Source organism: Saccoglossus kowalevskii, chromosome 5, assembly GCF_978046115.1.
Source record: "Saccoglossus kowalevskii chromosome 5, keSacKowa6.1, whole genome shotgun sequence".
NCBI classification, from domain to species: Eukaryota; Metazoa; Hemichordata; class Enteropneusta; family Harrimaniidae; genus Saccoglossus; species Saccoglossus kowalevskii.
Window position 1 is genome coordinate 38,094,692 of NC_140645.1, and position 18,125 is coordinate 38,112,816.

At 36.9% G+C, this 18,125-nt stretch overlaps 1 protein-coding gene across 1 annotated transcript; it reads left to right on the top strand.

The window, feature by feature from the left end:
- Positions 1-17,091, top strand: LOC100376254 (short transient receptor potential channel 4-like). Its single transcript, XM_078007454.2, has 15 exons — positions 1-33; positions 2,727-2,934; positions 5,764-5,891; positions 6,488-6,595; positions 7,937-8,104; positions 8,300-8,527; positions 8,872-9,059; positions 9,705-9,922; positions 11,004-11,152; positions 11,593-12,251; positions 12,936-13,131; positions 13,263-13,430; positions 15,098-15,139; positions 15,458-15,582; positions 15,971-17,091. Exons 2-15 carry the CDS (start codon positions 2,766-2,768, stop codon positions 16,362-16,364), a joined length of 2,940 nt encoding a protein of 979 aa, XP_077863580.1. The 5' UTR covers positions 1-33; positions 2,727-2,765; the 3' UTR covers positions 16,365-17,091.
- Positions 17,092-18,125: the final 1,034 nt, after the last annotated feature.

Sequence of the window (18,125 nt, forward strand, 5' to 3'; positions counted from 1 at the left end):
AGTTAGTCGGCGTGGGAGCTGCTGTAAACACAGGTATGTATTGTGTACTGTACATGACTTATTCCGTTGAGTCTAAATGCCGTTTTCTGTCTTACAGCACATCAATGATCGGGTTAAATTGTGGAGCGGACGGTGTCTGATCACAGTGTGTTTTGATGTACAACAGCCCCCCGGGATGTGCGTCGTGAAATCGAACACAAGCCACTGGTAGCAGAGAGTGATTTCGATGTAAATGTACGCACACTGAGAAGTGCTTTCGGCTGTAATGCTAATGTACATGCAAATATTTCAAGCGTGACTTTGGCTGTTGGGGACGTCACGTAGAACACACCAGAATCAATAGCTTGTTGCTATTGTTGATGGGTCTCTATAGAGCATGTGACCGACCATGTTTATTAACTTATATCGGAGAGCAGTTGTTGTTGTTGTTTTTTTTGGATCTGAGGAATCGTTTTGTATTTGTGGGGACGATATGATCCCATGTGCCGTGGGGTGACTCCTTCACGAGTTACTCAAGTCTAAATCAACAGGGAACCACCTTGAACAAGAACGATTTACACCAAACGTTCGTCATAGGTAACAAAATCGAAGGTGTAGTCTGAAATCGAAAGTGTAGTCTGAAATGAAATGTTGTAATGTATTAGAATGAAGCTGAATTATTTCTGAAAAGTAATATTCACCATAGACTCGTTACGTAACACTATAGCGTAAAATTGGCACCAAAATCTTAAAAATCAATCGACTGCACCATTTTCGGTCTATGAATGCACAGGGTGACCTCGGAAAAATGTCACTGCACATGTCCAATGACATTGTGTATGAGACGCGTATTCTATTTTATGAAAGGGTTATTTATTATCGGTGGAAATCAGGGTTAAACACTTCGTTCAACTGTACAAACAACCATGCCGTGTAAAGACCATACCATGGAAGGTAATTGGAAGGTATTACCTTCCATGACCACACTATGCTAGCAGTATCCAAATACCAATGTGATATAAGTGCATTTTTGATTTTTAATAAGCAGGAATCACAGTGCCTCTATCATAATAGAGGGACCTCTATCATAGAGGCACTGTGTAGAAATAAAGGACAGTTTGGCAGTAAAGCGTCGGTGGCACCTAATTAACACCTAAGATTGTATTTGTCGAAACGAAAGTTACAGTGCTCCTAATTATTCACCACTTTCTTCCATATATAACATGAATTGCTAAAGTTTTGTATTTATTTTATCCATTAAAATTAAGACATTCGGCGAATTATTGACTACAAATGAAAAATTGTTTCATGGGGAGGGGTTGGTGCATCAACACCCAGTCTTAGTGAAGTAGTCCCGTGAAATACCAGTCGACACTTGGGCGAATATAATTGAATATAATAATGGAAAGTCAGTTCTAAGCCCAAATTCACAGTGCACACATTAATTCATTAAAAGCCGGCGTATCAAACACATGGGCAATTTCAAACATCTCTTTGCAAACCTTATAAAAGATGGGGTATATAGAGATATCATCTGAATCGTAGTCTGTACCACACTGGCTATGGTTGGAAATATTGCATCATGATAAGTTAAAGCGGAAGGGTCGTCACCTGCGCACGCGCGGGAGTCCCAAGCGACGATAACAACACACGCTAAAAACGCAAAGGCTCAATTATTAAGTTACTCCTACGTGAACTCCAGCCATGGTGCGCCATGTTCAAAATAGATTTGCACACAACACACACTGATTTCCGGTGATGTTTGTTTCAATTTTCTAAATAGCTTTTATATTGTGATCTAACTAGATCAGAAAAATAAATAAATTAAAAAGGTCATGTCATTGTTTGGCGCACCAAGTCATTGACTTCACGTCACGACTTTATACAAAGAACCTTCGAAGTGCATCGGTTGATATGGTATTACGGGTATGCTACTTTTACTAATACTAATACACACGTATTAGTGGTCAAATGACACTGTGCTATGAAAACCATTTTCAGTGAAATTTAAACAGAACAGTCATCTAGGATTTTAATTAAATTGTAACCGCTGAGAACATTTCTTGTTCATAATAATCAAATGACTTCTCAACTTGGTAAACAGATCTGAGACTCCCTAACTTGGTATTAAACAGATCGATGATTCCTTGAAGCGCGGTAGTCGTCGCGCTGCGCATGTGCGAGATATATGGGTCTCATATAAACAAAGATGGCGACTTTGACTGTTTCGCAACGAGTACGAACTGACACGTTTCCAAGTTTTAATTAGGCAATTTTCATGTGATTGGATGGTATGGAAGGAGTCACTGTCGGTAATCAATGCAAGTCCCGCCCAGGTCAAACCTCATACTTGTGATTTCCATTTGAAGAACGCATTGGAATGTGGGAAAATCAATGTTTATCAACACAAATGTCACACATGCGCAGCGCGACGACTACCGCGCTCGGTAAAAATATACTCTACTTCCTAAGTTGGTAAACAGATCTACGACTCTTTAACTCCATGGTTTGGTAAAAAGATCGTTGACTCTAACGTGGAAAAAACGATTGATGACTTCCCAACTTGGTAAAACGATTCTGACTCTTCAATTCAGTAAAAAAGTTATATGACTCCTTAATACCTTAACTATGCAAGAAGATGACTTTCTATTTGTTTGACAGTTTCTAATATATTGTGTATAGAAATCAAATAATTTGCGAAATTAAGGTAATGAATTCATCGCAATGACATTCTTTTTGTTTTACAGAGAAACTGTGTTGTTCAAGATACGACTACAGTGTTCAAGATGAATAATTCGGAAGAAATATTCGCATCACTGTACCTGAATGCAGTGGAAGAAGGCGCAGAGGACGCTGTTCAATATGCTCTCCAAAATAGCCATCTTTTTGACAAAAATTGTGTGGATTATAAAGGCCGATCAGCGCTTATATTGGCAATTGATAATGAGAACATAGGTATGTTTATAACCAACTGTCCTGTTACACATTGGTTCCTATTGTACGGTCATCTACGATTGTTTTTTTCTTTGTTTTTTTCTTTTTTTTTAAATTTTTTTTTTGTGCCAGGCGACAGTTCTGGACATTGAATGTCACTGCTGTCTCTCCTGACATTTTTTTTGTATGTGCAAATTGCAAGTGCTAGTGCTGACACATTGTGCATTTTGCCACAGAAGTCATATTCCTGTTTGGGACTACATGACAGGGCTGTGTGGCCATCTCTCTGTCAAATGGCATTTTTTTATGCACTATCCTGGCGTCAACCAGGCTCGGTCAAACACAAGCACCTGCGGACCTTAACCAAGGTTCCCCCAAAGTCGCATTCGTTAGTGAATGAATCTTGGCCAGTGGAATTGGCCTTCCCATTGAGTCTGTGGCACACTAACCCAGGGTAGGGGTCAACCCTTTGATGTTCAGCCTAATGTAGAATTTGAACTTGGGTCTACCGGTCATGAGTCTGATGATCTACGATTGTTTGATGTAATGTTCGCCACAAACAAATGAGGTGATTGCGATATTTGAAACATGATTACGTTATCCATTTGAAATTGGTTCGTCAATGTGATCAGCAGACGACCTTCCGATGTCGGCCTAATATCGAGGATACCAAGACACTGATAGTACTCAACAGTAAACGACATTCTGATATGAGCCTAAAATCGAAGATATGTTGATCAGCAGACGACATTCGGATATGGGACTAAAATCAGAGATATGCTGATCAGCAGACGACATTCTGATATGGGCCTAAAATCAGAGATATGCTGATCAACAGACGACATTCTGATATTAGATTACAATCGGAGATACACAGATGAGATACAATCGGAGATATGTCATGAATTTGTTTTCGCGTATCTGTTAATCGACTTAATTAGTTGATTATTAGCTGAATTGCTGTGTTATGTCTGTCATCGTTTAGGCCTATTTGAAGTTTTGGACGGAACTTGGCTCAGTGATTTGGAACTAATTACGAGATAACCGTCGCTATTCTGACTACGATTTATGACAGTAAATATCCGTAGTTATTAATGTAGTGAACGATTAATCAAAAGATATGACGTATTCAGTACTTAGTGTGATTGGCTTTATGATTGAAGGTTACGCCCTAGAGTCTGTTTACTGTTTTGTAATTGGTTAGAGTTTTGAAAATGAATAAAGAGTTTTGAGTTGGTCTTGGCAAGTACTCCACGAGAGACGCAGTCGAGAGTCCAGTCCTGGGGCGAGCCTTGAGGCAGTCCAGTCTTGGGCGAGTCTTGGGTCAGCCTTGCGATAGTCTTGGGGATTTTTCCCCAGGGCGCTGTGTCTTATAGAGTGCTCGAATGACCGACTAAGACGAGAGCTGAAACGTAGTTCGTTGTGTGTGTCTTATTTGACTGTAAAGCATAAGTGACTTTCCCGATCCCGCACATCAAGGGGACGAGATATAGAGACAGAGACGAGATCCCCCCTGACACGTGTAGAGAACCCAGAGAGAAGAGAATTACCCCCTGATAGATACACACTTTCACGCCAAACTTGTTAGCAAAATGCGTTTTCATCATAGCGGTTATTTATTCACTACTGATCCGGTTTTGTCTTCGAATACCGTGACCTCCATTCGGGAAAATGCATTTGTACGGTAACAGCTTTTTCTATAAAATGCTAATTACCCAAACTTTCTACTTGTGTTTACCAATTGCTGTAACGTGTCAGGTCAATGACCTTTATATTAACGAGTTTGCCATGACATCACTCCAAAACAGCCTAAATTTATCGATTACTTATGCCTGAATAATTGAACTGTAGCATCTGAATCTAGCCCCGCCTAATCTAGTTCTTGACTGAAACTAGAAAAGTACTATGACAGAACCCCACACCTCCCCCGTGGCTTTCGTTGCGTATGGAAGTTATTTTCACGAGTGATGCGGTGTATCCTGCGGCCGTACTTTCACGAGCAAAGCGAGTGAAAGTACAGCAGAATACACCGCATCTCGAGTTATTGCATGGGTGATATGCAAATTAGTTTGGGCCAAAATAAGTGACTGCCTAAAAGTACCATTACTGTTGTTCAAATTTCATTTCACTCGGCAAGTATATTCATGTACCCCAAGGGGAAAATACCGTACTTCTAAATATTGTTTATTCCGAAAAACTGTACTCCTGAAGGGACTACTTTGTTTGCTTTCAGACCTCATTTGCATATGGGTTGTGGAAATACCGCTTATATTTTGATTTCAGGGACGAATCAAAATAAACTGCAGTACATATGTAATAATAGACTGTTCTATTTAAACGCGCCATTGAGGGCATTCAACCCGACGTAACTCGCTTCACCAAATTTAGCTCCGTGTATGTAAATGTGGAGGCTCTCGTTTGAAATTGGGGCATTGTCGTGCCGTCACGCCCCATGTAAATATCACCCCTACAGCAGCCTTGTTCGCAGACCCACATGTGTGGCACAATTGTTAGAGTGACCGCCCACCAGTATATTATGCCCACTTGCCAGGTTCGCGACATAAGTATTTTTTTAATTTATATATTAATTTGGGAGAATGGTTCCGTATTCTGTTCCTAACTTCAGTGCACTTAAAAAATCGAAAGTAGCAGTTTCCATGGGAGAACTGACGGATTCCTCGGAATACATATGCATGCTTGAGTTGTGTTCAATGCGGTAATATGCATCTTCAATCCGATAAATAAACTTGAGATACAACTACATCGTGACTGACCCTTTTGGATAAGTTTACTGATGATTCCACATGATAGCATATTAACTATTGATTGTTATATTTCATCTCTTTAAAGATATGTTACATTTGCTAATCCAGAATGACGTCATAATAGATGAAGCCTTCCTTCACGCCATAGATGAGGGTCAGTATGCAGCCGTTGAGGTATTCTGTAAGCGCGCCCTCTACCTACGGGTAAGTTACGTGAGATTCACCTGATTACATTAGATATTTAACCTTTGACCTTTGTGCTGATCACCGTATTAATCCATGACACTCCATGTACGTCATGGGTCAGTAAATTGTACGGGATGAATTAAAGGAAATTATTACTTACAGAACCTTTGTAAGACATTCTAATCATAACGAAGCATGTACAATATTTATAACCTTGACTCTGGATTTTCACATATTGTACACGCTTTAAATAACTGGTACGTACTAGTAATTCAAAGCGTGCGTATGTGTTAGTTAATTATTTTCTCAAATGAATTAATTATAAAAAAAAATATCAAAATTGCGTAATACCCTTTTCAATTAAGTTAAGGTATACGAGTATGCACCGCTGTTTTTGCCGATCTTTTTGACCCCAATTTTAAAATTTCTTTCCATTTTATAAAAATTTCAGTTATTTTTTTGACGAAAAACGCCATTTCAGGCTTAAAGCGCCCTTAACGTCGATCTTTTGGTCCAGTATTCAACTGGCTGCGGAGCACTCCTACCCTAAATGAAAGTGAGCACCCCGGATATAATACAATCACTAAATCTTGCTAAGATTTCTTATGAATTTGACCAATCAGGCACGTGGTATTGATATCCTCAACTGTGGTGCGGACAGTTCGTTGTCGTCATGTGACGTCACACCTATTGTAAAGGCAGCGCAGTGTAACGAACTGCACATCATCAAGGTGGGTAAGCTTTACTTAATTGCAAACTAGACTGATTTGTATCCATACGTATTTGTACCATGAATTGTTTTTTTTAGTAGCTGGAGTTATTTTGACAGTTGGATGTATAACACTAACGTTGCGTGTCATAAAATGTCACAGTTGACACTGGTATTTATAATGACCGTACCTATATATATAGTGTCATAATTATATATGTTAACATAAGTGTTTGAACCCGAAATTACTGATGAGTTATCATTTGAATCACGATTTAATGATGTTATCAAAGTAAAATATGTATGTGATTGATCGTTGTCGTTTTATGGACGTATACTACGCCTAAGCATTTTGAATTCAAATGTAACAATTCTATCTAATGTAATCATTGCGTAACATAGTGAGCAAAATACCATTACATTTAGGGTGACATCATGGTACTTACCGACGCTTTAGACACAATGGGTTACATGTACCAAGATATACATTGATATTCTATATTGTTCGAAATCAAGATGAAATCACAATCTACTATTTAGAAAGGTAGAAACACAAAACCCGAAACAACACTGTGTATGACAAAATTCTCTCACAAAAAACAACAGAAGGTGAAATATGATTTTTTTTTAGATTTCGCAAAACGATATTGAAAGAAATAAACTGCTAAATAATATATTACAATTGTAACGTATCGTCCAATCGCACGGGTGTGTATCTGTTCATCTTTCTATCTATATATGAGTCAGTAAGTTGGAACATTATACCTTGATTCAAGATGTGGCAATCATAATTAACATATTTATCGTAAAATAATTTTACAATCAAGTCATTGTATTACCAAGCATGCAATTTTAGGTCATAAAATTGAATATTGACATAATTATTTATGATTGTTGAATAATTTTATTTAACTTAAATGGCGGTAGTCGCCGCGCAGCGCATGCGCGAGATATGGCTATCATATAAACAAAGATGGCGGTTATGGTTGTAGCACACAGAAACTAGTATAAACTGAGAGGTTACCAAGCTTTAATTAATTATTTTATTTTGGTGTTTTGGAAAGTATTGAAAGAGTCGCCGGTAGTAATTAGTGCAAGTGGTGCCCAGGGCAAAACTCGTACTTGTGTTTTCATTAGAAAAGCGCATTGGATTGTTGTACAAGCAATGTTTATCAACACAAATGTCGTACATGCGCTGCACGACGACTACTGCCTTTTAAGTAAATGCAATGTGGATTTCACCGAGTATTGTTGGGCATGTTTAAATAATTTGGTTAAATAAACGATACAAATCATTCGAAAAAACAGGTGTTGTATTGGAAAAAACAGTAATATTCGTGTTTAATGAAAACCCTTTTCGTAGCTTCTTCTTGATTACGGAGCTGTAATGCCAGACCCGGCAGTGGTATCCCCAAGATCAGAGCCAAGTTCATTACAATCATCATTAACGCGATTGCATATCTACCAAGCACTGTCCAGCGAGGCCTACATTTCACTGACTTCAGTTGACCCTATCGGTGATGCTTTTGTTGTAAGTATACAACGGTATATTCTCCAGTTTCGTGTAATACCAATCATTGCGCATGCGCACAATTTATAATTTTTCATTTGAAAAAAAGTTTTATTTCATGATTATTCATAATCTAATAGTTCATCAACACCACCTTGCAATACTGACAAAATGCATGTTCAGTTTAATTTATTATTTTTCCGCCGTCGTATTCAGTTAAGTGTGACATTACGAAAGTTGAGTAAAGAAGAATACGAGTTTTCACAGGAGTACGAAGAGATGTCTATCAGATGTGAACAGTTTGCTGCTGATTTGCTGGCACAGACACGTGACCAACGTGAAATTAGAAGCGTATTGGAGTACGATTCTAAACTAGATGCAGAAAGTGTGTACGATGAGTCTGTACAACGTGTCACCGAGGCAGTTAATTACCGACAGAAGAAGGTGAGATGTTCGTAAACACATGTCTTTATTTCCCAAATATGCAATGATTATGTTGATACATTTTTAAATTGTATATATTCTTGTATATTTGTGTAACCAATGTCTGTTTAAATTTCCGTGAATCATTTAAGAAATTTTGGTTATTTTTTTGAGAATTGGAGATGCATTACGAGAATGTCAAGATCGTAGACAACACACATGGAATTCAGTTTTATTGTTTTGATTGGCAAAGCAATTTTCACATTAGTACAACCCTCGGATATATATGCGTTTTATTCGTCTCATTAGACACGTGTGACTTTATCTCGCAACTATTTATATAACTACAGTATTTATTTCATTAGTTTATAGCACAGGCACATTGCCAGCAGTATCTGATTGGTCAATATTATAAGCAGCTGAAGAACAAGGTGGATACAAGTACATTCGTCATGCTTTTGACGTCATTTCTCATCTCAATTAGCTATCCTGTACTATCAATCATATACCTTTTCTGGCCAAAAGGAAAGTTTGCTGATTTTATACGTATTCCGTGAGTATTCATATACAACACATGTGCTATTTATTGCAACGGCGCCACCAACGTCCATATCTTTGGATGACATGACAAAGAACATCTAAACTCATTGTTACCAATTTTATAAGTCTTCCTCTGCTCGTTTGACTGCTTATTTTGCTTTATTAGTAATATAATTAATTAGTATTATATAATTAATTAGTATTACTGTATCAGTTCCGCGTTCTAACCGATATTCTTCTCGGTATTTTAGTGCCACTTGACACTTTTGTCCGAGTACTTCATAGAACATGACGTCTCGTTCGTAGTTAGTTCATCACTACAATTCTTCTTCAAATATCTGTTTTCGAATCACTGCATGGAAGAAATTGATTTGTAACTTCGCGAAATCTTGAAAAGTTGCATTCACGTTTGGGTTATTTGTATGAAAGCGACAATGTATACCAAATGCGAACGAGGCTACAAACTGCTGACGTAATCAATATCACGTGAACTCGAATCTCGCAAATGATAAATTGTAGGAGGACCATTATTTCTACTGGGGTGGGGTAGTATACTATTGATTTTAGCAATATTCACTTTAAAGATTTTTTTCAATTTTACGCTCGCGAAAAATAGTATCCATCCTTCAATGTTATAATTATCTACATTTATCTGTAGATATATCAAGTTCTTGATGCACGCCATGTCTTACCTAACCTTCCTAGTGCTGTTGTTTATGACCTCCACGGAAGAAAACAATGCATCAGCCGAATGCAGTGCGCTATACACAGAGAGAAAAGATGTTTTGAAGTGTCTGAAAGTAGCTGAGCTTGCGCAGCAACAAAGAGGACCACCGCCCTCTATACTTGAATTGATAATAGTTTTATGGATTGTAGGTGAGTAGAATATTCAGTGATTCCCAGACCAATTTAGCAATACTGTGATCAATACAGCGATTCTTTGATCGATATATAGCTGATCGGATCGATACATTGATTTCTTGGCTGGTTAAACAATTCTTGGATCAATACACCAATTCTTGGGGTGGTCACACCGATTCACTGGATTTATACAGCGTTTTTCGGGGTCAATACATCAATTTATGGATCGATACAACAACTCCTGGATCGATACAGCTATTCGTGGGTCGATACAGCAATTCGTAGGTCGATACAGCAATTATTTGATCGATATATCGATTCCTGTATAGATGTAGTGATTTCGTGATCGATACAGCATTTCCTTGGTAGATACACATATTCCCGGGTCGGTACAATTATTCCAGGATCGATACATCGATTTCTAGATCGATGCTGCAATGCCGGATCGATGCAGCGATTCCTAGATCGATGATTCACACAAGCATGCGATAAACATCCAAACATTTACTTGACTTATTTCAATCTATTCGTTATCAAAGATAGATGTTAGAGACACAGATATAAGCATAAAAATATCACAAACTGTATCATCCATCGGATTTGTAAATTCTTTCCACGTTCATTGGATGTTGTGTATTTCGATCCCCCTTGCTATATGTTGACTGACATATACACATGAGTCGCTCCCTCTTGCGGCAAAAAGTTCTGTGACGTAAACTGATAAAAGGGCGGTGGTCGTCCCGCGACGCGTGTTCGATTTTCAAACAAACAATGTATTTTACACGCGTTGTATACGTCGCTATGAGTCCCACATCGAAAAGTATGCGGCTCGACGACCACCGCTCTTCAAACAAGAACCTTCGTAGAGTTATTATCATTTTAATATATACTCGTATGTCAATAAAACAATAATTTCCTTGAGAGATTCACTATATTCTAAATGTTGGCGTCACAGATGCATATCTATGTTATTATAGTAAATACGTATTGGAGAATTATTCGCTGTGGAAATAACATCTCGAGGCGGGGTTCTTGTGACGTCATATTGCGTAAATCAAAACACAACACTAATATGTCATATGTTACTGTACTACAGGCATGACATGGAGAGAGATTAAGGAACTCTGGAGTGGTGGCGTCGCTGCATATTTACGTGATCCTTATAATTTCATAGATTGGAGTCAGTTGGCATTATATTGGGCTGTTATAGCACTGCGGATTGTCGCATATCTACACGTATATGATGTAAGTACAGATTTTTCTTTACTTTGGGGTCACTGTTTAGTTTTTTAGAAGCGACTGTTTTGGCATTGTAATTTAATGTGTTCGAAACCTTGGAGGCGAATGTCATAGTGCTGGGTTTACGTGAATTTGAATGACGCGCCACACTTTTAGTTTATTTTAGTCTACTAATCAAAAAACATCATATACAGTACATTTCAAAAGTGCAACAAAGACAACTAACTGACTCATATCACTCCTATTATTCTTAATTGTCTGTAGTTTCATGAATGATTTGCGTTTTCAACAAGAAATGTAATGTACAATGTAGGGTGTAAAGACTGCCATCAACGACGCATCACTATTTTGTGGAGCATCTTATGAAGTCTATATATCATATGCACTAATTGATGACGTGTGCCATTCCTGTAGGCTAATGAATGTGATTTGTTTTACATTGACAGTATATACCGAACTTTGCTACTGCTGATGGAAGCATAATTTCAGTGAGTAAACGGCAGACGACAGATGATTTTGTCAGAAAACAACACAATGGAACCCGTGTCTTCACAGAAGAACAGATCACATCTGTTGCCAACGATATTATTGGGACTCTGTCTTCGGAAATGCAGATATCGCACGAAAGACTTGGAGAATCTATTACAGAATTAAGCATTGTCTTAGGGCAAATCCTTGGTTTGGAGGCGATATCCAATGGCACGACGAAACAGGACGATTCCGTCGGGTTTGATGACGATACTTGGTGGCAGGACGATTCCTACTTTCAAGAATTCCAAGATGATCTATCCTATATTATCCCACGTTCTCAGTGGAATCAGTGGGACCCAACTCTAATTGCTGAATGTATTTTTGCAGTTGCTAATGTTCTCAGCGTTCTGCGCATCCTCAGACTTACCGTTATCAGTCAAAAGATAGGACCCATGCAAATCACACTTCAGAAGATTGTTTTGGATATCTTTAAATTTTTGTTTATATTTTTTTGTGCTTGGACGGCTTTTTCTCTTGGTTTGACACAGATATATTGGTCGTACAATGCCGAGGCAGAAGTACAATGTTATCAAACACCAAATGCGACAGACTGTGACAAACAGCCATTTAGCAGGTAAATGAATTCTGCTCTAGAGAGGGCGCATTTCTATGCACCCAATTATAAATATCGAATTCTTCTTTAACTTCTAAATTGTTTAACTTGTTTTAATAACGAGCATGTGTAAGCTAATATTTAATTTATGTGATTTGCATAGAGGAATGGGGCATGCCGGTCATTAGATGTGTAATGGCATACAAATATCTTTCACTAAAAAATAATTGATCCTGGAGTTTCATGCTGAATATTATATTTGTTTCATTAATTTGACATTATAGACTCTACTACCTGGCAAAATAAGCTATTTGTACAGTTAGTGAACCAATATAATGGATAACATGTAGAAAAAAATAAAGCGGGTTAGTAGACACCTGCGCGTTCGATAAACGACCATAGCGTGTCCTTGTTTACGAACAAGCGTCCAATCACGAGTGTTTTCGTGTTTGGCCTACGTTGTTATCGTTGCTTAGGACTCAATTCCCGTGCATGCGCAGGTGACAGCCCCTCCGCTTCAACGACATGTCGAAGGCGTGTATATAAAGTATATTAGTTCACAGCGTGATTTGTTGGTTTACTCTGTATATGCAACATATCCTACATCTACTTTAGATCCACCAGTTATTTTTTTACTTCCATCACGCTACCTTACTATGTGATAAATTACCAGTATTGTTACGTCATATGTTTGTGTGCTTGCAGTGTTGGTTCGAGTATGGCAACTTTACTGTGGTCACTATTTGACCTTACTGCTCTGACAGATCTGAACGTGAAAGCCGATCACCAATCATCGGAAGGGTTTGGACGATTTCTCTACGCTATGTATATGATAATCGCTGTAATCGTTTTATTAAATCTACTTATTGCTATTATGAGTAACACGTATTCTAAAGTACAGGTAAGATGACGTCATCATAGTTGATGGGACCCAGCAATGATAAAATACTAGTACATGACAATTCAGTAAATATAGCAACATTCTAAAAATCATTCTAATGTGTAATTAATAAATATTAACTTGGTTTACAGGACAATTCCGACATTGAATGGAAGTTCTATCGGGCTGAGATGTGGGTGGGTTACTTCCAGGAAGGCGGTACTCTCCCTGTACCATTCAACATTATACCAAGCCCAAAATCTGCTTTCTATTTCCTAAAGTCTATATTTTGTTGTACCCCATGCAGGAGAAATCCAAAGGTGAGTGTAGTGTATTTTTACGTAAGTGTATCTTGGACAATTACAGTATTGGAAAATATAAAAAGTGAGTTGAGTTTCCTGAATACTAGGATGCTTTGCGTCGCTGTGTAATAATATGTTGCACATTGTTACGTCATACTCCATTATGTTGCACATTATTACGTCATACTTTATTATATGTTACACATTATTACGTCATACTCCATTATATGTTACACACTATTACGTCATACTCCGTTATATGTTGCACATTATCACGTCATACTCCAATATATGTTGCACATTGTTACGTCATACTTTATTATATGTTGCACATTATTACGTCATACTCCATTATATGTTACGCACTATTACGTCATACTCCGTTATATGTTGCACATTATCACGTCATACTCCAATATATGTTGCACATTGTTACGTCATACTTTATTATATGTTGCACATTATTACGTCATACTCCATTATATGTTACGCACTATTACGTCATACTCCGTTATATGTTGCACATTATCACGTCATACTCCAATATATGTTGCACATTGTTACGTCATGCTTCATTATATGGAAAAAGGTTGAATGAGTTTCAGTTTTCAGTGTTTATGAAATTTGTTAAAAGAATCAAAGTCTCGGAACAAATATTAATTATGATTATTACACGAGTTTAATAAATCTAATATTGTATGGTCACGAATATTATATCTTGATAATATCGTTGGTAATATCGTTACTAATGTTGAAGTCAATTCACATCGTGGTCGTTTCACAATCCGTGACGTCACTATGCATAGAAGTTTGTGTTTGGTAAATTTAATGAGTTCTCACATATACGCGGCTTTATATCACCCACGCGTTTTAGTCGGCATCTGAAACTACCAAAATATTCGAATTAATATAATAATAATAATAATAATAATAATAATAATAATAATAATAATAATAATAATAATAAATAATTCGAGAAATATTGTGTAAAACCAATATCTTGAAATATTAGCCTACTAGTACTTCGCTATAGGCAGTCACAATGCCTAGTGAACAATCTGCTTGCGCGGACCAATCAGATTGCTGGGATTTTCATTACATGGTATGAAAATATAGACAATCACTACACTGTTTTATTACACTGCCACGATATGTGGGATAACACGTGGTAGTACAATAAATGTCGCAATTCATTTCGTTGTGTCTCATTTGTAACGTCATACAGTTTTGTCTCATTTTGACATTCTGTAGTGGTGTGTCCCATTTAAATCATGTTGATGTTTTGCGTGAACTTAAAACTGCGTAACATGTTTTTGTGTTATGTTGTCATGGGCCAAATTTCCCAAACCGTTCTCCGTGTGGTACATTACACTGCATAAAACATTACACTGCATAAAACCACGGCCCCTCCTCTTTATGAAATGACTGTAATATATATTTTGATCTAAATCCCATCTTAAGATATCCTTAATATTATTGTATTGAACAATATTCCCGTCAATCATTTTTTAATGTATACTCAATGTGTGGAATGCCCGGTTTACTGGGGGTTTTGGTGGTAAAAATCAAAATGTGACTATTTAAATTTTTTGCAGATTCGCACGACCTTAAAAATTATATTATGGCGCTTTTTCATACGTGTATATTGACAAATGCGTTAGCCAACTTTAATTGTACATTTTCAGAAAAACTTGGAGATGCTGAAACGAAAAGAAGTTTACTATCGCGTAAGTTTTATATGATAACAATTTTATAACAGTGTTTGTGTGTGGTTTGCATTACACAGACTATTACATGTACAACCTCATTTTTGCAAACCAAGGTTCGTTTATTTGGTCATGATCTCACGGTGATTGACGACCGTGGTACAACATACACTTGTCTCAATAAATGATTTTAGTGTGAATTTGATGCAGATGGCCTCGCTCTCGGTTTCATTATCATCTGTTTACTGATCTCATGATGGTTCTGTTTGTGTCTGTTTACGTAATCACACGTATAAGTTACACTTGTCATATATTGGTGTTGATTTCATCTTCCCTCAGAAAACTGTACATCAACTTGTAGAACGTTATTTTGCCAGAAGACAGTATGTAAACCGACATCACGATTCAAATCCATTAACTCTCTCAGAATTCAAAGAATTTAGAGATGAGATGACGTCATTCAGGTGTGTTTTATTTTTTATTCAGTTAAAGCGAGGGAGTCGTCACCTGCGCATGCGTCAGATGACCATATCGTGTAAATGTTTACAAACATGCGTCTACCCATGAGCCTTTGCATTTGTAGCGTGTGTTGTTATCGTCGCTTAGGACTCAATTCCCGCGCGCGCGCAGGTTACGACCCTCCCGTTTTAACGTGAGATTGCTTAGCGCTAGTACGACAGGTTATTCTATAGAATATCCGCATCAATGCCCTTCCTTAAATGGATGTACATGTACTACATTATTATAGGCATTGAATTTCGTCGGTGTTTAATAGTAATATTGATCATATTCACTGGGTTTTAAATTCATGGTTTGTACTTTAAAATATACCGCTGTGTCCTTGTATTACAGGAAGAATGTACAAGACATAACAACTGATGTGATGAACCGAATATCACAACTCGAAGGCAGTCTTCAGAAGACAGGCAGTGTACCGTTATCAGCATATGACGGGTTGAATGTTAACAACTTGAAAGACGAAGACACTAAATCTCGATATAAAACGCTTAAGCAGAGAATGATCGAAGAAAAACTACAGATAATGGGAGCGAAATCGACGCCAGAGAACATCCGCCATCGAAAATTTGATCCGAAAGCTCCTCACTCTGAGACCACTTTTATACATCCTATCTCGCATCACGATGTTATTGCACCCAAGTTTGCTCAAGCAGGTCCGTTTGGCCCCAGACATAATGTTATGAATCCTATGTTTCATGTAGGTGACATTGAACTTGAAATAAGATAGTAATAATCAACTTAATTAATTTGTGGACAATAATTAATGCAATATTCACATATTTACCGGAGGTTATTATCATGGTCACGTAACCACAACGAGACTGACATTGACAAGCAATTAAGTAATACCCACCATTTTTAATAGTCGTTAATTGTAAAAGAATATACTATTTGTTGTTTTTAATTATGGTTATTTTAATAGATGAGGATATATGATGTTATAATATTGTCGGAAATCACGTAATTACTATGTGCGCGAGAAATATAAAGAAACCACGTTTGAACGGGTATTCAGATGAGATGTCATTTGTTACTTCTGACTTTATACCTACATGAACGATCGTCTTGAAGACAATGGAAAGCAAACTAGATCTCGTAATGTCGGATTGTTTGGTGACTGTAATGCCATATACGTATATATTTTTTAAATGCCACTACGAAAAACTTTTAAGGTTCTTTTTGTATGCAATATTGGGGGAAAATAATTTACCTCTGAAGATGAAATATGATGGGATAGAATTGATCGAACATCATTTAAACTATGAAAGCTGACGGATTATATATATCCGCATATTTTAAGTCTTAATGATATATATATATATTTTATTTCACGTGTATTTTTATTTCGAGGTTTGAGAACGGCTTGCTAAGATACTGGTCAATATTTGAGTCTTTTTTATTTTGTTATTGATGTATATTTTGTTATTGTAAACTAAGTATGATAATTATCCAAATCAATGTGTTCTGTTTGAATCTTTTACTTGTATATGTGTATTGTGTCAACGAATTTTCAGCACCGTCATTTTAGTTTTAGTGCCCGAGAAGTTTGCAATTCTTACTCAAGTAACTTCATAGTCAAATCAAGTCAAATTCTGTAAAATGTATGCAAGATTGAGTTATAAATTGAAGTAGGCTTTATTTTCGAGAAGCACGAGATCTCTCCAGGTTATTCTTCTATTAGCAGGAACACCATTTGATCACCACTTATCTATCGTTTTTATTAGTCCTCGTTCGGACACAAATTCAAAATGGCCAACTGGCAGGCATTTTTGTGTTAAAAAATTGTCAAAAATCAAGCATTTCTGGCATTCCAGAACTGGATCTTGGTGCTTATGGATGGATTTTGTTCGAACTTGGTACATACTTTAAAGATTAGGGGTTCCTGATGCACGTCATTTTATTTTTCAGATATGACTGACTGGCGGCCATTTTGTTTAAATGAATGCGCTTCAAGAGCCATATCTCTAATGTGCTTTGACTGATTATGTTCAAATTTTATATAATCGTTTTACATCATGTTATAGATATATACATGTATTCAAAGTGGCTGATTTTGTTTTAATTAATGCTGTTCCAGAGCAATATCTCTCAATATAGACAAGTACTCGTTTGACGATCAGATACAAGATGTCAATCATTTTAATGTTAAAAAATCATCATAATCAAGCATCATCTTCTGGATCCATACTTCTGACATGTTTATGTTCCTATATTACTATAAACAAAACTATACTATTATATCTAAAATTTGATAACTAATGGGGACTGTGCAATGCATGGCTTGTTAATATTAGTATACATTTACGATAGCAAGACCGTAGAGCCAGCTACGGAATTGGTGAATACACTCCAGTAGAAATGATATATTTTATCTATTCGGTAAGTTTACTAGATTATCCATATTTGTTTGAAAAAAAAAGTTATCAAAACATCTGACATACAGCGTAACATAATCATATTATAGTTTATTGGCTGAATATATTAAAAA